Below are 23,161 nucleotides of genomic sequence, written 5' to 3' on the forward strand. Positions count from 1 at the left end.
GTGTAGTTAATTCATTCCTCTAAAAGACAATTAGTCTGTTCAATCAAATCCTTTGGGCATGTTTGAATTTGGATAAGTCCAATTTCCCACTAAGGCTAATGATTAATCACAGTGATTACTCACTGTGTTCATAAATAGAATTTTTAATCGACACACATAGTGAACTCTTCCTTTATCCCATAGTTTAGGTCATGCATAATGATTAATACCACAAACAGCATTTTGGTTCATTAATACGACTCATTATGTACACTCACAATGCATATGTATGACTTCACTCAATGAAATTTGAACATTTTGGCATTTTTATTTACATATCAAATGGCCCATATCTGCACTGCAGAAGTGCTCATGCTATGACAAACACTGTGAACAGGTATCCTTATAAAGATCAACTCAAAGTTCAAGACATTTGATAAATGTCAATAAAAATAAAAATCCCAATTCTTCTGTTTATGTAAATTTTTGTTGTTTATTTCTAACTTGCTTTGGCAATGTAAACATATGTTTTTGTTGCCAGTAAAGACCCTTTAAATTTAACTGAATTGAAAAATATACTTTATTCAATTTACTCACTGGCTCATTTAGTATTCAGTGCTACTATGTTTTCACAGACATGCAGTGATTCTTTAGGCTACAGATCTTCATAGCCATGCAAACAGAAAATCATTCATTTTTCAAGGCTAAGAAACAAAAGGCAAAAGATAGAAAAAGCCAGTGACTGAAATGAATGGAACAAAGGCAAATTCTAAGGGGACAGCAGACGGGTCAGTTTTCAGTAGCAGGGACATTTAATTTAATTTTTGCATGATTTTACAGAAAACACTAGGCAAATTGCTGTAATATCCTTAACTGTTTGAACTAGAGTTTAATGAAATGTTCCTGAACATTAATAAGATTTTCTCTCGACTTGAGATGAATAGAATTCTATTACTGTATATAATGAATATTGGAATAAAAGTTGAACATCTTTCTGTCAAGTAGGTTTTTCATTTAAGTACACTTTTTTAGCCACCATGTGCATGCAGTGCCTATTGTAATGCTCCAAAGAAGCATACTATTAATGGAATCGGTATACTTGTATGGCTTTCAGATATCAGTAGACCTGAAAGGCTAGAAATAGTAGTATCTTAGTTGAATGGACAAAAATACAGGAAATCTTTCTAAAAGATGTTATGCAGTATATGTCTATTAGCCAATGCTTCTGCATGTTTCTTCTTTATTTATTGAGAAGCTCTCAGGAATTGCTTTAATGCTCCGCTCTGTCAGTGTGAAAAGAAGGCAGGCAGCTGTTCATTTAGTTGGTTGAATCAAGTTTCGCCTGCAGGTACTACTAATCTATCAGCCCCATCCACCGCTCACTGTGCATCAAGTGCTATTTACACAAAGGTGCTTTGTGGTGACGGAACAAAACCTGGACGTCACTGAAAGGACCTTTTTACGTGATGCATGCATGTTCAGTCATGCATATCACCTGTGAAGGAGCAAATATTAGTTATTGAAGAGTGATAAGAATGTATCTCAATGCCGACTGTTTAATTTTATGTACTAACAAGACTGAGGAGAGCTTTTTATTCTTTACATGTACACACATCTGCACATCAAGTTGGATACAAACACACATTTAGTGATGTAAATTGTGATAATTATGTGTTAATATCTGTATATAGTTGCCAGACTTATATAGTTGTTGACTGCAGTGCACTGTTCAGGTTACCCAGTGTGTTCTGACATGGCTTGATCAAGCACTGAAAATGTATCAGAACCCTTGAAAGCATGCAACCCTGCAGTTAAAACATGAAAATCACCAACCTAAAAGTAATTAGTTTCACATAAAGGTTTTCATATGCAGATACAGTGACAGACAGGAAGTCAGATCCATGCACAAACAATTAAGTACAAGATACATAAACCCTCAAACACACCCACTCCCACACGCAGCCGTATACACATCCATACACACTCTCATCACCTATTCAAGCATGACAGATTAAAGTGAACCTGATGCTGATGATTCAGTCTGTATACATGTCCCCTTGCATAAAATCAACCCCGTGCATTTACACTGAGCTATTGCACAGCCTATTACTTCATCTGCACATGGGAAGTAATTACCAGAAAGTCTGAACATTTACAAGCAACCACCTACAGTAATTTACACCTCCCTGTACACATTAAGTTCTTTTAGCTGTATCTAATCAGTTGACCTTAATTAGCACAGTGTAGCCCCCTTCCCAGTATCAACCCTTGGTTATATATATGTAAGCTTAAATGCTTAAATACACTTGAACATGCTACTATGCTGGGCTTTAATAAACTGCTGCACAACACGACAGCATTAAAAACCTGAATACAAATGAATGGCCTTATCTTGTGTGGTGTTAGGCCTCTTCCCCATATACAGACATTGATATGCAGCCTCAGACACTTGTAAAGCAAAAAGCTAGTCAAGATGCAACAGGCAGGTTTGGTGTACAACATCCCTCTAATGAATGCCCCAGATAACAATGCATGATGGGAAACAGATGTGCTGCAATTGTTCAATTAACCCCCAGTCCTTTGATACAGAGGGTCCCTGAATATCTCAACATGCTCAGCCATAACTATCTGCAAAGCGGGACCCAAGGAGACATGCGGACAACAGAAACGAGACAAAAGAGGAAAACAAAAAGGATGAAAGAGTTTTTTTTTTTTAGACAAAGAAGCAAAGCTGAAACGCCATGACACCAGAGGGCTGTGCAAGTGTAATTTATCAGCTTCTGAAGGCCACTGCAGACACATTTACTCACTGTGTCATGAAGAAACATATTTCTCCCCTGCCTGTGGAATCACCTCATATCAGTGCCTTTCCCCTGTAACTGAGCGTTTCCCTCAGCAGTGTAATAAGATTGTGTCCCTGTATGCCATACCATCCATGATTAGGGTATTTTTCAATGTTAAATTCCATTATTGATGCACATAGTGTCAAGAATAGTGAATTAGGTGCCCGGGATTGGGTAGATCTATCTGACTATACTGTTCCTAAGGTGTACCATGCTAATGGCTTTTATGAAGGAGGTACAAGACTTACATTCATTCTATTTCTCACTTTGTAACGACTACATTGCAGCTCTGAGATACCATGAACCAAAATGGTTGAATGGCTCACTCACTTGCTGTACTCATGCCTGGAACTGGACATCGGGTTCCAGGCATGAGTACAGCAATCGAGGCTTAAATTGACTTAAATTTGGAAATGTTCCTTTTTGTGGTCTTTTAATGGAAGCAGGTAGAGATATAAAAAAGGTTGGCAAAATTATGACATGATGCAAATGTCATACTGACAGACAGAGTGAAATAAGATGTACATTACTTATGTGTGACTGCAGAGGTTCAAATACATCCACAATGCTACGAAGCATACTTTTTAACTCTCTATCATGTGCTGCATAATTATCATGAATTGGCTTGTCATGTCTGCCATCAGAGCAAATTTTGATCATTTGATAATTTGTTTCCGTTATCTGGCAACGCAACATGAAGAAATGTGGAAAGCTAAATTACAAACAGGACTGAAATTGCACCCAAGGCTTTGTAACTACTGTTCATTCTCAAGCATGTCTTTCTAGCCTTGTTAAGTGTCTCATTACTGATTGTGGGTGTGTGCACATATTGTGGAATCACTCCAGTTCCATAAATGTACATGCCTTTGCAGTGGACTGCTGCTGGAGATGTGACGGAAACTGATAATCTACAGTATAAGTATAGGTTAAAAAGATTTTAAGTTAAAAAAGAGCCGTGAGGCAGGTCCTGCATTTCTACATAATCCTGAGGCCCCGTGTTGTTGAGGGGCCCTGTGTCAAATCTAGTTTTATTACCTTCATTATTTCACTTGATATTACACTTACATATACTGTACCTGACTAAATTTGTGTTTAATCAAATTACCACTAATTACTTGATGCACAGCAAACCTGGGCCTGTACTGTAGTATTCCAGCAGAGAGCTGGCTGATTTATATTGCTGTAGACAAAATATAATAAAGCTGCTGTGTAGCTGGCTGTGCGTATGTAATGCTTAATGGGAAATTAAAGTCATCTGAGGCAAATTTGTGATTTTGGGCTACATGAATAAAATTGACTTGACTTGAACTTAAAGCAGTATTTTGTTTTTTTGGCACTCAGTGGCAGTGGAATTAGCTGAAAACACAATGCTGGCTTCATCAAAAGGAGGCCACAGCTTATATTTGCCCTGGGGCCAAGTTAATTCGGTCCTGCATCAATATTACACAGTGTTTTATTTGTGTGTGTGTGTGTGTGTGTGTTTTAAAAGGTGTCTGGGTCCATAGATTCCATTTCATTGTGTTTTGTACAATGCTGCCTATCAGATGTCTTGTGAAAACATACATAGCTACATATTGGTTTATATGAAGCTTTTTCTAAAAAAAAGAAAAAAGAATGTGACTGTAGAACTCTGTTGGTGCGAATTTGTCCCCAGGCATTTGTTTGGGAATGTTCGCACTGACATTGAAGCTGTCATACATGAGGGTTTACCATCCTCTGGCCACCCCATTTGGAAATTTCTGTGGTCGCCCCTGAAAACCAATCATCACCGGTCACTTGTGCGCTGCGCGACGCACATACAGTAGCTGTCAGATGCGGTTGCGCGCTTCAAACGCACACCGAACAAAGATCGCAAACATTGATCAGCCCACGCTGTAGAGTTGGAGACGGGGCTCGCTTTGCTTCTCTGCCCGGCTGTTCTGTCTCACTTGGATAGGAGGACTGTTTGTGTCGGCGTCCCAAGATGAACCAAACCGCCACAGTATCGCATCAAGTTAAATGCCAGTCTACGAAGGCCATCAAGGTAAGCTTTATGAATGTTTATCCTTCGATGTAATGAACTTATGTAACTCTGTAACAGCAGCAGCTCTATGACAGTTCCAAACTTCAGTGCGGCTTTGAGCAGTGGTGAGCCGGAATGCGCATTGACGCACAGCACTTTGGAGATGGTTTGGGGATATGCATGTCAGCATCCACATTATAACCCGATGAAGTTAAGGCTCCTATTTGGAACTGTTTCATTTTGACGTGAAAGTAGACACTGATTCCTCTGGCCGTGTTGCAATGAGGGAGCTTCAGTTCTTGATGTCCAGTGTGAATGTGCTGAGGAGGATGAGGAGCCACACACTGGCGCAGTGGCGAGATTTCATTCATATCACGTCATGCTCCTTATTATTATATTGTCTGTACGGGCTGACAAGGAATCATAGAGGCTGTCTTCAAACAGAGCCTCCTCTAGCTTCTGTCTGCCACTTCCACGCGGTTATGGCGAGAAAAAATCTCTGAAACATTTGTGCTTTGAATTTGATCTTTCTTTGATGGCGCATCAGTTGCTTAACTTTACCACGCATGGTCTCGGGAGATCATCCTGATTTTCGACCTGTTGTTAACAAATCGCACGAAAGTGGCTGCAGAGAGGCTGCAAGAAGTGTGTGTTTCAAATGTAGCCATTTACCATTTAAACGCGGTGAATCGTGAGAGGACAGGTAACGCAATTTAGGCTCCACCATCATTTTATGTTTGAGCCACGATCGAAGAACGTCTCTGCACGGCAGCATCCGCATTGTCTTCAAACTGTGCACCTAAACCTGGGCTGAAGGAGTGTGAAATGTGTGTTGGTGTGCGCGCGGTTGCTTCGCATGCAGTGTGTGTGTGCGTGCGCGCGCGTGTCTGTGTGCGTGGCTCAACAGCGCTATCGATTTTGCCGCGGGTTCTGCATCACTTTTCAACCTCAAAGTCCCACCAGAGAAATTTAGCTTGGGGCAAATTTATCGATCCTCTTCCCCACTATCCCAAAAGGCGTGTAATTTTGGAATACAAGGCTGCATGTTCAGAATAAGTGGAGTTCAATTTCGGATGAAAGATGGGTTAAGATATTGGTTAATAGGATTTCTCTGGACACTTCACCATTTGGAGTAGTTAGAATTAGAAAATGATTTGAATGACTGAGCCAGGTCTCCTGTGGGATTGTGAGTTGTGGGTGCTGTGCTCCGGACTCGGGGTCCTTCTCTGGGACTCCTGTGATGAAGCCAGCTCTTCCTCTTCATCTGTCTTTGCAGTGCTGGTGTTCATTAGCGCCAACCATTCTATAAAGCCACAAAATAGGATGCTCATAAAAGGCACTGGGCTGTGTTTAAAATGAGGTTGCAGCTGTAACATTGCACATGTTTTGGATGCAGGGCATTGTGGGATGCATCCCGCTGGGTGCTCTATGTCAAAAATGTTTATTTCCAGTGTTTCCCCCCTTTATTGCTTCAGGTTAGCTAATGCTGCTTGAGTGATGAACAATGAAAACTTATGATGTCGCCTATTGCTCCATGCACTGATAGGGCACCAAACAGATGATCAGACTGGTTCAAGCAAACAGTTTAGCCAGATTATAAAAACTCAAAGTGTACACACTGAATTAATCCTTCATTGCACAGGGACATCTGCATGCACAACTACACCGCAAGTACAGTATAGGTCCAAAGATGAACCAGGAAGTCGGTCTGTAAACTGAGATGGATGTTTGCAACAGTCAGTTTGAATAATAATTCTGTTTGCCTTTGTTATCACAGCTGATAGAAATGATGACAAACCTATGTGAATAAGACCCACATTGTAATAAACCAGCATTATGCCTCGAAGCCCCTGTGAATTAAGAAATGAATAAATATTCATGACTAAATGAGCAACAGTCAAAGTTGAAAAAAACATCTTCACGTATTATTTATTCAGTTTAACACTTTAAAATTCTGTTACTCTACGTCATCAAGACTGTATGGGTGTGGTTTGATCAGATTTAACTGGCAGTGACCAAACACACAAACTGTCATCAGCTTCTGATTCAAATGTTGTTAAATCCCGATAGGTGCACAAAAGTACGTGACATCACCTTTTTCCAACTGAGCCCTGCCCACTTTAAACCAGTGAGAAGAACAAAGACAAAAACACAAATACAGAAACCTCTAATGTGAAATTACCAAAACCGTAGTAACTTTGGCAGAAAATAGGGTGATTATGCTGGATCCCATCATTCATAGTAAGGAGCTGACTGGGGAAATGTGTTTTCAGGGCCTTTAAACAAGAGGAAAGTAAAAAACAGTGTATCAGATAAAAGACTTTTGTCAGCAAGATAGGTGGTATAAAGTAACTTGAGGTCCATTGATTTCCTTTTTGTGAGAGCTATGCTAGCATATGCACGGTCACCAAGCATGTTGGCCTGAACTGAGTGTTTTATATACTTAAGCCATGGCATTGAGACGGACAATACCAAAGTATCCAAACACACCTTTGCTTGATATGGTTAAATGCTTATACCTGCATGAGACCATTATGGTCAGTCAGAATGGAGCAACATATCTCATCAGTTTGATTTGAATTATCTACAAACGGTCACAGTGGAAAGGACGGGCATTTGGGAGTCTGCGGCTGCTTTAAATCAATGAGGATCAATGAAGGTACGTAGCAAAAGCAGCTGCTCGGCTTCAGCAGCCGAGGAAAAGAAAACAGACAGGCTAGAAATGGTAGGTCTTTACTGGACTTCATTTGTTGTCATACAGACTGAACATAAGAAAAAAGGCAGAATCTTAAATGTCCTGTTGTGTTAATCCCAGATTTTGTTGTAAAGGGAAATTAACCATGTCACATGCACGTGTCTATAATGGCATGTGTTTTCAAATGAAAGAGAATAAGGCAGTGAACGAAAGAAGAATTACAGGAGTGAAAGAGCTTGTATTATTTTTTTGTCTCGGTTCGCTTCACTATAGCTTGATGTACTGACACATATTGACACTAGGACAAATAAAAGAACATGGTATTCCGTACATAAGGGTAAACATTCTGAAAAATACATTTCAAGTTTCTGAACAGTGAGCAAATATCAAAAACACAATATTCTACAGGAACAGACTTGCTGAGCCAAATTGGTTTTAGGATCTTTGCTTTGTCTTACAGTGACAATAAACAGAGCTTGAATTACATGCCTTGAGAATATCCAGCCTCATATTCTGTTGCCTAGAGGGTTGCCGTGTGCGAAAAGACATTTTCTGAATCTCTGTGTGTAGCACTTCTCTCTTTCATGGCCTGTCTTTTCACTTTTAGGGAAAAAGCACCGGGGCTGGGCTGCTCGCTGCATTCAAAATTGTTATTGTATAAAACCTCCCCCGAATTATAACAACGGTGAGCAATGGTTTGGAGTGTCTGACACCCTGAGGCATCTGCTGCAGCTCTGCATGATGCACTTTGCCTTCAGCTCACAGCGAACCTCTCTCGGAAATCAGTCAAACAAGCAGGGATCATAGTCAGGATTAAGTACTCCAAAACTCCTCTGTGTTGCACAAAAAAACGCTAATCTCTCCATGTCTGACCCCCATCATCTGGCGCTGAGGTCTTAACGGCTGTCTGTTATCCTCTTAAATGCCCCCTCTTCATATCATAGCTGTGTCCTTATACCACAAGCCAAGCCAAGAAATCCAATTAGGACGAGGCAGCAGATTTTTCGTAGGCCTTAACTCCTGGGGTCTCGCTGATTTTAACAAGGCTGGATGCGGCCCGTGTCATCAGCGGTCCTTTGAAGTGTCAGGTCCACCCACATGCAGATTGCAGCCATAAACTGGGATTGTCAGAGAAGCAGGGAGCTGTGTCAGTGCTCCTCTCCTAGTGCACACAGCACGGATGGGAGAAAGGTCGTGTAAGAGAATGTGCTATATTTCTCAAGCTGTGCTGTAACATTGTGCATTTACACTGAATTTACACAGTAGGGATCTCGACAGGAAGTTTCAGTAAGAGTGACAGTGATTTATGTAAGTGCAAAGCACAGAGCCTCTTGTTGTGAAATACCAGTTTCAGGATCCTGTTTCATGATGTCAGGATAAAGTACATCTGAGTGTGAGTGGACGGCTGTGTCCGACACCCACTACCTTCAAGCCATTATATAGTCACACCACTTTTCTTGAGTGACAAAAAGCCTGGAACTGAAAATTAAACTGACATGAAGTCTTTAAGCAGTGGGCCCAACAGTGTCTTTCACAAAACCAGATATTAGAGATCAGTGTGTAGACTAAAACAAAAAGCAAACAAAGAAAATGACACACAATCAGTGAAATTAGGTATTGACCTAAATAAATCATGTTTTAGCACTACTTTCCGTCTCTCACCTTATTTATCATTCCCACTTTACCACATGACACCTGCTGTTCTAAAAAACAGTGTGTAGACGTGGTCTGAAGTGTGTGTGGGGTGCCAAATTCTCACCACACACTCTTTTATAAATAACAGTTTGTGTGGGAAATGCATGTTTTGGTGCTTACACATACAAATGTTATCGCAATCAATGAGCTCTTCAAAATAATGATGAAAAAATATAGAACAAATGGCATGATGTGACACTAATTCACTTCTGGCTCCAGGCAATTTCCTTGACTACCACACCTTCAGTGAAAGACACGGACCTCAGCAGTGAAATAGTTTCACATCATGCCATTTATTCAAAATCTTTTCTTGGCTTATCATTATTTTAAAGAGCAAATTGAGTGAAATAACTTTTTTTTTTTAAAGCTAATTGCATCCTAGTTTACCAATATTTATTGGCTGCAAAGTTGAGTGTACTCAATGGTGAGTCTTATCTCAAGAATCATTCATTAGAAAGCCTCTTCAGCATATGATAATCAATGATTTGCATTGTATTGGCCAAGCAGTACAAAAACACCCTGGACTGTCTGTCATGTAGTCCATGAAAACTGCCTGTTCTCAAAATAGAGCATTTTTGTCACTGGAGATATATTCGGAGTTTAAACACTGACGTGCTTTGATCCTGCTCAAAGAGCACCTTATTTCAGATAAAGTACTTGACAAGTTCTGATGTTGCGGTTGAAACGAAAGAGACTCAGATTTTAAAGATAACTAATGAGGACAACTGTGAAGAAGACTGAGCTGCAATCAGACTCTGTCCTGACTCGAGAAAGATTCAAATTTCTACTGTCAGGTCTACTTCTGAAGCGTCAGTGGGGTCGTTAAATGGTTTAATGTGAAACTTGTCCATTTTAAAAAGTGTTTGTCTTCAATCTGGAAAACCAAATCCCAGCAGATGCCAAGTATTCAACAGTTCAAGTGACGCTGGCTAGATTACCGTTAGTTGCTGTGTATTGCGTTATGTGTTTGTCTGATAAAAGACAGAAGAATATCAAATGATGAAAAACATTCATAAAGAGATATAATCACTTGTTTGGAAACAACTAAATATTGAATTCCAAAACATTTCACTTTCATTTATATTTCACATTGTGTACACAGCGGCTCGCTCAGATACACTTTTCCTCCGAGGTTTTTCCTATCGCTGGCAGGAATACCAGCATTGTTTGCAATCTCTCTGCCAGCGCGCAGCACCGACAGCTCTCATCTCTGTAACTCAGCACCCTGGATGCTCGACAACTCAGCCGGCAGGTTATTGAACCTGCAAGGCGTTCCCCTGTTCCGAAGATCTATCACATAAACAGTCTTTAAAAACTGTTTGGAACTGGCTGGCTCCGGGAGTGATAGATTGCTGGAATCAGTCTCATACGAATGATTGCATTGGCTCTTGAGTCGCTGAGTCTATAAATTATAGAGCTATGCCAGCTGATCTCAATATATCCTCCTCTCCGAGTACATCTCTCATTCCCGAACCTCACGGAGGAATATGTGATAGATGTGTGGCTAATTTGTTTTGTGGTTGAGACATATCTGCCACTCATTTGCATAAGAACGCTTCCTCTTGAGAAGGCTTATTTGTCCCTGTAAAGAAAAAAAAAAGTAACATGATATAACCTGTCATTTGCCAAGCCATGCATATTATACTTGCACTCATGGGTCCTATAGAGTCGCTGCTGCATAATGACTTCCCACTTTAAGATCTAAAGTAGTTGCTTCTGAGAACATAATAGCAGTTGGTGTTATTGAGAAAAAAAAACAATGAAAACACTCAAACATTCACTCAAAAGCCAGAAAGGAAAGTGTGCAAAGATGTAAGGAGGCACAGTTCTGCCCAAAAGAATCTATACCTGACGATTAATGATTCCAAAAGCATTTCTCTTTTGAAAACACAATCACAAAGATTGATGAGTTCGTTCACATGCTGGGTTCGTCTTGTGTGATTTTATTCTAAGTGTGGTGGTGCAGTGTCTGCAAATGAGAAAGCCGTGCAGGAGGAGATGCCATTTAGATGCTATTTAGCAAGTTCATTAAAACACATAGTTATGCACTTTTTTTAAACAATAGAGGGAAGTAACTCTTTATTCAGAAGTTATATGAAGTCGGGTCTGTGAAAGTCATATCAGTGAGATTATGTCAGGCCCAAATGGGCTTCAGAGCCTGCTGTGCAGTGAAATTAAGAGGCGTGAATGTATCACAGAGTTCTAGTAGGATGTGCTGAATGCCGAGGTGCAGAATGACTGAAATTCTAGTGGAGTTGTGGTAATAAAAGTAGCAGAAAAAGATCTCACTGTGCTACAAATTATATATATATTTAATTAGTTATAATTAGTTTAGGTTAGTGATCATCTAAAATATTTGCGAAAGGAGAAAGTATTTTTTTTGTAAAGTGAGGGGAGGGATGTCATGCAAGTTGATTAAATGTCCATATCTAGGCATATCAAGAACCCATATGGAGTTTAATTCTTGTTTGATGCTTCATAAGGTGGACTGTAAGTGTGTATGTCCCGCAGGTGTTTGTTTTTGTTGTCTTTCATGGTGTTTCTACATGGAAGTGCCATATGTCTTTGTCTTATCTGCTTGTCCTGATGGCAGGAGCAATGTTTAGATATGCCATTTTGACATCATGCCATTTTTCAGAAGCCATCTACAGAAAACAAGCTTTCTTTGGGGTCTCAGGCGAATCCCCAACTTAAATGTACCTATATGTACTCTAGTAATATGTTCGTAGTGGTGTAAAAATATGGCAGGGGATAGGGGAGAAATCTGATTATTGACCACCTCCATGCAAAGTGGGGTTTTAGTTACTCACTTATACAATTATAAATTTTTGGAGCAACCTAAATGCTGTCTGTGAATATTAGGTTTTTGTACAGGGATAAATTGTGCAAAATTCTTGACCACATTGTTGTAGCACCAACTATTTGCAAATTGTACAAAGCAGCAACAATTATGGAAATGTATGTCAAGAAGACCACACCTACAAGAATATAGCAAAGTTCTAGGAAAATTCTCATGCATATCTGAAAACAAATGAACTATTTTGGGGGCTCATTTAAATATATGTTATATACCAAATTTGGTGTAGCGTGTAGGTGGAGTGGTAAAAAAGTGTGTAAAAGAAAGTGATAATATAATCACTTATATAATCATATAATCATATAATCTCATATAATCTGCGTAGGTGGAAATGAGTGTGGCCTTTAAAGATACATGTTGAACGAAGGAATGAGGAAAACAAATCTTTCTAGTAAGTAGACTTTGTGTTAAGATTGTTTTATCAAAAAAAGTAAAATGTTTGACCAATTGCCATATAGTGGCGCATTATGTTACAAAAAATGAAAGGCCCTTTGACATTTTGACATGCCACAGCATGTATGTACACCACAGGTGTAAATAATAAGATGAATGATGAATGGCTGAATTCCATTTAGCTTGTTCAGTTTCAGGGTCCTGGTATTGTGTGTGCTGGCTTCACTGTCACACTGTCACGGCTCACTGGGACAACGGAGCAAATCATTAAAGGTAGAATGAGCAGGATTTTCCTAAAAAAACAATGTATAGACTACAAAAATAACCCCTCTCAGTCATCATTTATGACCCAGTAGAACTGTGTGTGAGTCTGTATCTGCAGAGACGCTGCCCTCTGCCTGTGTTTTCTTTTCTTGCTGTGTTCGGGACATTTCTGGGCGTCAACCTTTGGGCAGTGGTGTGTAGCCCCCAGCCAATAACAGAGCGCAGGCTGTGAGGTCGGGACTCTGTAAAAACCTAGCGACCAGGTTACATCGCCGCCTCTGCCTCTCCTCTGCTCTCTGCTTAAAATCCTTCCTGCAGGGTGGGGCGGAGGGGTGGGCATGTTTATTTGTGCTTTAGAACATGACCGCTGTGAAACAATCAGAAAATAACGTTTTATTTTTCGCTCTCTCGCTCTCTCGCTCTCCCTGTCGCTCGTTGAGCCGGGAGGAGGGGCCAACTTTTCTATGACAAGTCAAAATGTCTGCTGTGAAAAAGGTGTAGTAGTTCATCTTGGTCCAATGGCCAAAGTTCAGTGACGTGTGTCAGGTAGTTTGCGAGCTATCCTGTTAACTGTCAGACAAACGGGACTGAAAACACATCTTCTTGGTGGAGGTGGAAGGTGAGGAGGACAAACTGGATAATGTCAGTCCCACAGCAGCTGATGAAAGACTTCTTGTCAGTTCCTGGTGAGTTTTGCTCAACATTATTGATGTTAGAGTTTACAGTGCTGTTGTCTTTTGGAGGGAAAATAACAATGAGTGGAACAGCTGCAGGAGGAGGAGAACTTCTTCAAGCGAGGTCATGCCCTGGCGAAGCCTCCTGCAGTGAGGAGGGAGCACAGCCTGCAGCCTCAGCTCGGGATATTTCCTGTTGACAGAATGGATTTCAGTGAGATTTGATATTTTACTGTGCTGCTTGCACTGCAACACTGCCACCGCAAATACTGGTACTCCACTATTCCTGCTACCTATAATGAAGACTATTGCCACCCCAGTCTTGATTTGGTGATTTGAAAACATAAAAAACATTTATTTAGAACTGTCTGGCCCTGGGTTTCTGAATTCTTAAGCAAGACACAGGAGAAAATGTTTCTTTTTTTGTGTGTGTTTTTCAGCAGCTAGGAATCTGTTATTTCGAGGTATTTTTTTCTCTTTTCATTTCTTCTCTCTTACTTTTCCTTTTCTCTGTTTGTGGAGTGTCAATCAATATTAACAGATTGACCACACACTATTTCTCAATAGTAGTCAAATGCCAGCTTGTTCTCCAGAGGGTGGTCTTGGGTAGAGAGGGTGTTAGTTTCAATGTTTTGATGAAATTATAGTAGAGGAAGAGCAATGTTAATAACCTGCATTATCGTGAGCACATTAGCATGCCAGCCTCGTCTCTGTTTCTGTTTCTGTAAAAAAACTGGGAGCCCTCTGATGAGTGAGAACATAATTTGATTGTTTTTATTCTAATCAACCTCAGCAGACTAACAACCAAGTGTGTTTGGGGTGATCTACAGCTACTGTGACCTCTTCTTGTATGACGTCACATACACAGCACCCAGCAGTGAGTATGAGCTAATGAATGCAGGTGTGGATTGTGTTCCAGGTTTAGACGGGGGTGGAGTGGTCAGTTGTTGTTCTCATGCTGAATTTAGCCTTTAAAACCTATTCATCATTTTCATTGTTTTAGTTGTCGGGGCCTCACCATGTGGGTGAACAAAGAGAGGCCTACATGTAAAAACAAAACCCTGAACAATGAAACAGGTGAGAGTCGCAAGGCCTGATGGGGTTTTGGCACTGAGTGCGAGATTTGGTTCGAATTCAAATCCTGGCTTCCCACTGGACGACACCCAGAGGAACTCAGGGGATTCCTGTGACACGGCCATGACGTCACCAAGGATATTAGATTCAGCGCCCCCCGCTCGACACCGCCTTTCCACTGCGATGCAAGTTGCTAGGCGGCAGCCCCCAACTCGCTGGACAAGCAACAGACTGTTTTGTGTTCACTGAACCCGTTCCTGAGAAAGATCGCTGTGCAACCGGCAGAAGGGTACGGATGAACAGTTTTCTTCAAGAAAGAGAAGGATGACTTCTACGCCCGGCTCTCTTTCGATTGACTCGACTGTCGCTGTTTCCTCCGCTGCCGTATGAAGACCAGCCAGCAGTTAAACCGGCCTTTCTCTCTCTCTCCCCTTTTACTAACCCACATCCGCACACCTACACACCTTACGCGCACCCACACACCTTAAACACATAGTGCGGTAGCATAACTCATCTGTGCTCCACGCCATCTTGTTGTATGTCCCCCATCTTGCTTCTCCTTTCTTTGTTAACTTTCGCGGTCCTGCCCGCCATCTTGAATTCTCACGTGACCACGTCCACCATCTTGCTTTCTCTCGCTCTTATCCCTCTCATTCTCTCACACTCAGCCACACATACTTACACATACATACACACATGCATGTGCCATACGCTTGCTTGCTGCCTTTATGCTTGTTGTTGTAGTTGGAAAATGGATGTTTATTGATTAAAGTATCATTGATTGTTGATCAGTACAAGTTAAATAAAGTCTATTGTACTTTTAAAGAGCAGTTGCCTGTGATTATTTCTGCATATGTGTTGTGATAACAGCTGGTTGTGACGGTCAGTGCTCGGATTCAACCCTTCACTGTTCGCCTTATAAATGTAAAATAGTTATTAAATATTGACATTTTTAAGTGAAAACCCCTTTTTGAGAGTGCATCCACGGTTCAGTTTTTGGTCCCTGATTCCGGGCTGGTGCCCTATTATTATTAACTCCTATTAATCATTTTATTGATACCAATTAATATCTCAGATATTTGCTAATAACCAAACCTGCCCTACCAGATCCCAACATAGTTCTGATTGATTTCTGGCAGCAGGGAGCATATTCAGAGGCATCTTACCTCTAAAGACATCAAGTCACATGTTTGCTAAAATGCTCTATGGAGTGTTTCAGCATTTTCTAGCTCATCGTTTTGGTTTCACAGCTCGCAACTTTAATGTACACGTAAACCCACTGTATGTTACCGCTACAGACAAAGTTAGCGACTAGCTAGTGAACATAGTGAAGCATTTAGCAACTAAAGGGCTAGATATTTTAAGTTGTTGAAGACCAAACTGGAGCTAAAAGAAGAGTGAATATTGGACTTACCATTGCCAGGTAGACAAATTCATATCTCCAAATAAATGCTAATTTTACTTCTTGTCTATAGGACCTTTAAATAAGCAGTTTTTTGGCTAACCCCTTTGCCAAAACAGCTTCATAAGGTGATAATATATCTTATATTATCGGCCTGTTTCACAGCAGACATTTTGAATCACACTATAAATGAGTAAAAACAGGTTCACCATACAAGTTAGTTTACAACGTAGAGGTAAGATTTAACTTAAAATGTACATTTACACCAAGTCATTCCTTAGTAAGTGTTGTCATGTCATGGACGGGTAGAAAATGACCAGCTCGCACCTGCAGCAAACCAGTGTACATCACTTTCTCTTTTTAATAAAACTACTTACATCATTTCCGTGACAAGTTAGAAGTGTCTTTCTCTCGTATGTCACCCGAATGATGCACTACTTACGCTCTGTGACAAAGTTTTTATTATGGCTGAATTACTTGTTGTGTAGTTGTAGTGTAAGTAGAGATGGTGCAGCTGAACAGAGATGTGAGTTTAGTGTGAAACTAACTAGTTACAACATAGCCATTAGTGTTGACTGACACTCAAACCTACCATCAAACTTATGCTCAGCTGGTGTAACAGGCTGCAGGACCCTTAGGGACTTATATCACTAGTATCATATATCATGGTAAGGTTAACACAGTGCCTCGGTAAGTAACATTAGTTATTCTCTTCAGCTTTCATATTGTGGTAGTTTTGGTGTTGACACTTCCTGTTTTATTTTGTAGTAGTCTTCTTCTCTTGTGTGTCTTGTGTTTTTACTTCCTGTCTGTTTTTCCCTCCAGTTTTGATTGTTGGTCCTCCCTTGATTGTTGGCACCTGTGTCTTGTTATATCACCTCCCCTAGGGTATTTAGTCTTGGTCTTTTCTTTGTTCAGTGTCGGATCATCGTTGTACACATGGTGTTGTTGCTGCCAAGCATATCTTGTGAGTTTATCTTGGATTCTTTGTTCTCCTGTGGACCATTTTTGGATTTTGGCTTTTGTCTGCTCATTACCTGTCTGCTCACCTCTGCCTGTTCTTGCTTGCATTCCACCCAACAATAAACACGGTAGTCATCCGGCTACTTCATCCTGAGACCGCTTCCTTGTCATCTGCTTTTGGGTCCACATACCTCCATACAGCACCCCTCGCCTTACGACACATATATATGTATAACACGTTTTAGTGGCCTGGTTGTAGCCAGACCACAAACAGTCAAGTGGGAAACCATGTGTTTCACAGCTTGTCAGCAGTCTGTCCATCGGTTCCTTGCATCAACACACCTTGCCAAGTTTTTAAGTTTAAAGCTAAGGGGGGCGTTTGTACTGGGAATACATAAACCAAACTCCCCAGCACACTGAAGTTTGACTGAGGAGTTTATCCTTCACCTAATATTGAAGGGGAAGACTCCCTGTATCCTTGTTTTTAAATGATTATCTGGTTCACATGCCACATCTGGAACAAAGTGAATCCAGAGAATCTTAGCAATGGTCAAATGCTGTTTTGAAAAAAAAAAAAGTCTTGTGGCCTTTGGGGTCATGTTAAAAAAGCCTTATGTTAGAAAGAAAGGCTGAGTAAGACTGAAAATATAGCAAGTTTAAAGCCTCTCCCCTCACCATTTCCTTCATTCAGTTCAGAAAATATCTATGAGTCTAGCAGTAAATATGATTACCCTACTCAGTGTCTTAAGTTCCACAGCCCTTTACCCTTCTATGAGTACTCCACAGGTCTATCTGAATGTACATTAATATTCCAACAGTATGTCAGAATCCTTGAATATTCAGGTCAAGCAGCAGCATTATGTAAATGTCACAATAGCTGGGTAAGCTCTTGCCTTCACCAACCTCGACTTAAACATATAAAGGGTGAACAAGATCCAAGATACTTTAATCACTATTACCTATTGGCCAGAATACTGAAAGCATGTCTGAGCACTTTATGAGAGGAGGCAGTGGACAATAAGTTGAACCAGAGGAGAGAAACAGGTATTGCATGTGTTGAAATCTCGCTGTTACTGCAGGTAACATGGCCAGCGAGGAGCCATCAGGCCACCGAGGCTTTCAAATGACTGTCTCCTGGCGGTAGAAGACATTTCTAAAGGTTTAATTCATTAATTCAAATGTTAGTGTGGGCCTAAAAGCCATGCTTTGACATTTCAATTTTAGTTTGCCTTTGTACTTTACTGAGCTAGGGTAGAAAATGTTCTATCTATCTATCTATCTATCTATCTATCTATCTGTCTATCTGTCTATCTGTCTGTCTGTCTGTCTAAAAAGATAGATAGGTTAAAATCTAATACAAAGTGATTAAAAAGGATAATACTGAGAGAAATCTTAAATGTCAAGTTAGCCCTTTTGGACACGTTCTTGGTCATTGAACCATCTGTCACTTCTGTAACCCCCGCATCACACTGCAGAAGTCACAGATTAGTAATTGGCTGGGAACATTTTCAGATCTCACCCTGGGATCTATTTTCTTGAAACTGGCACAGGCACCTGGTGCAAGTTCACATGGGTGTGGTCAACTCATTATTGCAATTTAGGTGACCAGCGATGGCATTGCATTCCCTGCCCAATGTGGCGCAATGAATATACTTTCATAGGAAGAATACAGAATCAGCTGTGAGCTTCAATAATGTCCAATCACATGAGCTCCTCTCCATTACCTTAAAAAGCAACAGACATTAAATGGACCAGGAGGAGAGAGGCTGTTGTGTCGACGAGGAGAACAGTTCACAATCTTGAATCACCACAAAGTCACAAATCACAGATATACACACCAAACATTCGTCACTGTTGTTATGCTGTTAATGGCAGATGTCTTAAGCTAGGGTTCCATCCAAATGTAGCACAAATTTTAACCAAATATCCAGAAGATCTGCAAAAGAAAAAGCAAATGAATGTGCGTTTCCATCCACGACTGTTATGTGAATGTAAGGAGTTGGTTCATCGAGATAAACAGCTGGTGACACTAATTCTCCAGTAGGGTGCCATTAAATCAGTGCAGAAGAAGAGGGCGCAACAAGATGACGTAATTAAAAGAGCTCCAGTCAAACTTGAAACAGTGGAAAACAATGTAGAAAACATGATGTAACTGTGACATTTCTGTATGTTCATCCTCTCATCACTTCACACAGATTTGACGTTTTCATTTACATTTTTCGACTCTCCAGTGGAGCGGAAGCTTCCGTGGACGTTTAAGTCACGTGCTTCATTTACATCATGATGTATTCTCTAAGACCATAGCACTTTGTCACAATTTGCTTTAATCAGTACACCAACTTTTTCACCTCAGCCAAGCGTAAAAAAAAAGAAAATGTGCATTGAGTAAATACTGAAATTCTTATCTGTGCATACAATAGACAAAGGTGAAGTTTCCAATGAGGCAACAACTACAGTAAGCTGAGCAAACCCCAACATACATGAAAAGTGTTTTGTGATTTTGGAAAGGTTTGGATTTGTGACTCCTCCAATTCCAACGTGCTTTCACGCTTGTGTTTGTGTTAAGACTGGTACTATGCTTTTGCAAGGATTCATGCAAACATCTCTGCTAACATACGCTGACAAAGGAAGGCCAGAGGTCAATCAAGCTGATTGGTTACCAACTCCTGTCAAGAGCCGGGTTCAAAATGGAGTAAAAAGAAAGAAAACGTAAACATAATACAAGTTGTATGGAAAGAAATAGCCATGCGGCCGTCTCTGAACAACCCCCATGCACGTTTGCTTACATGCAGCCTGGAGAAGCATGTTCCCGCCGTATGAAGTAGTTTGAGCATGTTGAAGTGCAATTTCATGCTTACAGAAGTACCAAAATTGCACCAAGCCCCCTGATTAGCCTAAATCCAAATTGACACGAGCAAGTTTGTTCAGAGGTAAGAAATTATTATCAAACAAGTGCAGGTGAGAAAAAATACATTTCCACCTGATGCAAATTGCATTGTGAAAGTAACTAAGTACATTTACTCTGTACAAGTACTGTACTTATAGTACAGTACTTCCATTTAGTCTGCTAATTTAATACTTCTACTCCGCTACAAATCAGAGGCAAATATTGTACTTTTTTACTACAATACATTTATTTGATAACTTTAGTTACTTTGCAAATTCAGATTAATAATACAAAATATGACCAACAAATGAATGATGTTCTGTTATTAAGGTTAAGATTAGATAAGGCGTTATTGGTCCACATTGGGAAAGCTACCCAGCAATATATAAAGTAATAAAAAGGAGCTCCACCTTTATCAGCTGCAACATTAAAGTGATGTACACATTGATGCATCAATAAATATAATACAATTATGTAAGATAACTTTAATCTGAAATGGGCCATTCTGTATAATGGCCATAATGAGTACTTTTACTTATGGTATATTTTGATGCTAATTACTTTTGTACTTTTACTAAAGTAAAATTTGGAATGCAGGACTTTTACTTGTAATGGAGCATTTCTACACTACACTTCAATAAAAGATGTGAGTGCTTCTTCCACCACTGGCTACCACTTGCTTTGCACCAGTATGAAAACAGTCTACTTTCACTCTTAGAGGGAGTCTTACACCCCTCTGATTGCCTGTTCATACTCTCATTCTTGTTTATACTCTCATTGTTGCTACAGTCATGGTTAAGGATGCATGATGCTGACATTTATTCTAAAATCTGATAACTGATTATTTTCATGGTCCTTTTTGCAGCTACCTTACCAACATTATTTATTTCATTGCAATGTCAGCATTGATCTGTTTTCAACCATTAGCAACTACTCATCATGCTCTCATTTTAATCACTTATGGGCACAAACCACTACACAGGATAATCTACAGTAGGTGGATCAGTGGAAGATGATGTAAAATGTAAAATGAGTGTCACATTTGACATTTTTGAAGTGAAAACAAGCTTCTGTAAATCATAGATTTAGTTTGGCCCATGTCCCATCCGCTAACAAGGAGGGGGGCGAGGTGTATGACCTATACTGCAGCCAACCACCAGGGGGCGATCGTGATGTTTTGGCTTCACTTTTTGTTAGAATACACAGAGAATCTGGACCCAAAAGCACGACTTGAAGACAGAGAGTTGAAGTGGTTGGTCTTTGGTTTATTGTAGGAACAAGTTGAAAGAGTAACCTCCGTGAAGCGAGGCTGAGGCAGACAGTCCGTGAGCATAGGTAGACGGGGCGAGGACGGCTGGCTGGAGTGTAGCTGGTAAGATCATGTTCCAGCACACTGTTCATTACATTTTTCAGTTCAATCTTATATTTTCATGTTATATGGGTCAGATTTTATTCATGCATGTATAGTAAACTGAATCTGCAGCAAAGCTATAGTATTCATTTATTATTTATTTATTTCCAGTGATGATTGGTGATGGGCTCAGGAAACTCCTGACCTGCCACAGTCAGGGCTGAAAGCGCAGTCTGCTGGTCAAAGTAGGGCCGATCCTCTCCTCGCTCTCTGGGGGACTGTGTGGGAGACTGTCTTGCTCCGCTCGGCTTGAAAACAACAGATTTGATCTGTCGGCCGTACTCACCGTCTAGTGAAAGGTTGCTCTTTAAACAGAATATAAAATGAACGGTGAGGGGAAGGCAGCGCCGTTTTGGCCCCAACGATTGTTGAGGAGGTTTTCAGACAAAGAAATCTTTCAGCACCAAGGACTGTTCTTCCTGCAAAGGACAGCCTTTTCAAACGTTTTGCACGTCGGTATTGTGATGCTTTACTCTGTTATCCTTGTTCATCTGGCAGAGAGGCAGGGTGTTGATTGGTGCTGCACCTTGAGATGTGTGAAAACCTGTCCAATTAACAGTTGGTTTGATGTCTAATGCACTGCCTTAAGTACTTGGTGAAAAGGCGTTTTAATCAGTAACACATAAAACCAAGGCATACAATTGCATAATAAAGAACCAGTACTCATTCAGAGGTTGTGTGGTGGGCAATGACTGGACTGGACTTAACACTGACATTCTGTTCCTATGTTGTCATTTAGCAACGCCTAAGAGCTTAATCGAACCCTTTCACCAACTATTTTACCTTTGTCTAAGTTTTGTAACCTGATAAGAGAACTGGACTTTCAGTGCTTCGAGGCACCTGAATGTAGAATACATTTAGAGCGTCTTGCAGTCCCTGACTGGATATTCACTGAACAAAACAGGCTGGACTGTGAAATGAATGTATTCCTCATTGCCTTTGCTGTGGCCTGAGGCTGCCAAAGAACTCTGGGGAGAGAGGAGTTATTGCTTAAGTGTGTTATGTGTATGCTCTGTGCATTTGTATGTATAAAGTGTTATACTGATGTGCCTGAGGAGGAAGCCAAAGCTCATCCCAGTAACACAGTAGAGGGGAGGGGAAGAGGTGTCAAAACATTAATGAACGGTTGTGAGTTCCTCTATTTACTGCTCCAGTGTGGTGACAGAGCTGCAATAATAGGAGCTGCACATAATGAGTCGCTGCAAGAACAGAGTACATGGAAACACGCACATGCACATGTAACACACACACACGCACGCACACAAACACACACTGCAGGAAAGCTGCTTAAAAATACAGTTTGGGAAGAGAGCCGCTGGCCCCTGTTGGTTACCAGAGGAAGTGACCAAGTGCCCGACACATTCGGTTAGACTGGATTCAGTTATTCCCTTGTTTTTCACTCCCTGTATTTACAGGCTTTTGGCTTAGTCACTACATGTCTTAGCTAAGCATGCTGTATATTGTTATTTTCAGTATGAGTGGGGCTACAGAAAAATGGCATCAATTTGCTTGTGAGTGGTGCTTAATATGTTGTTGGACAGTTGTACACAGTTTGAAATGCATGAATCTGATATATCTGGCTGAATTCAAGACTACTGTCGTTTCCATGGTAAATGACTGCCTCATTTTAGTATTATTACTATTGTTTTATCCATTGCCTGATTTTGCAACTTATTATTATGCTTCAGAGGTTTCCAACCACAATTGGATTTACCTGGTTGAATAAAAATAAAAAAGATTGGTTTCCTGCCTTCTTTCTACGTTTTTAATATACCACAAATGTCTGTATTTCAATAAACAGAGCGTCAGTGTTCCAGGATAAAAAGAATCATGTTGGTAGGACATTCTGAGCCTTAGTAATGTCCAAAAAATGTATTGATAGTGCCACCAAAAAAAAAAGTATTTTCTCACTCCTAATATTTTTAGTTTTGTTATTTCTATTTGGGATGAACGTGTTCTGAGTGTTGGCACTACAGTTCCCATCTTGCTTTGGGTGAAGCAAACAGGAAGTATAATGTTGCC

At 40.5% G+C, this 23,161-nt stretch overlaps 1 protein-coding gene across 1 annotated transcript in view; it reads left to right on the top strand.

Annotated features, from left to right (window-relative positions):
• Positions 1-4,511: 4,511 nt before the first annotated feature.
• The window catches only part of LOC122885504 (inactive dipeptidyl peptidase 10-like), a 212,921-nt gene continuing 194,271 nt past the window's right edge, over positions 4,512-23,161 (top strand). Inside the window, exon 1 of the mRNA XM_044216679.1 lies at positions 4,512-4,845. Within this exon, the coding sequence (XP_044072614.1) occupies positions 4,786-4,845 (60 nt within the window). The 5' untranslated portion in view covers positions 4,512-4,785. The remainder of the gene's footprint in view (positions 4,846-23,161) is intronic.

This window comes from Siniperca chuatsi, linkage group LG12 (assembly GCF_020085105.1).
Source record: "Siniperca chuatsi isolate FFG_IHB_CAS linkage group LG12, ASM2008510v1, whole genome shotgun sequence".
Lineage (NCBI taxonomy): Eukaryota > Metazoa > Chordata > Actinopteri > Centrarchiformes > Sinipercidae > Siniperca > Siniperca chuatsi.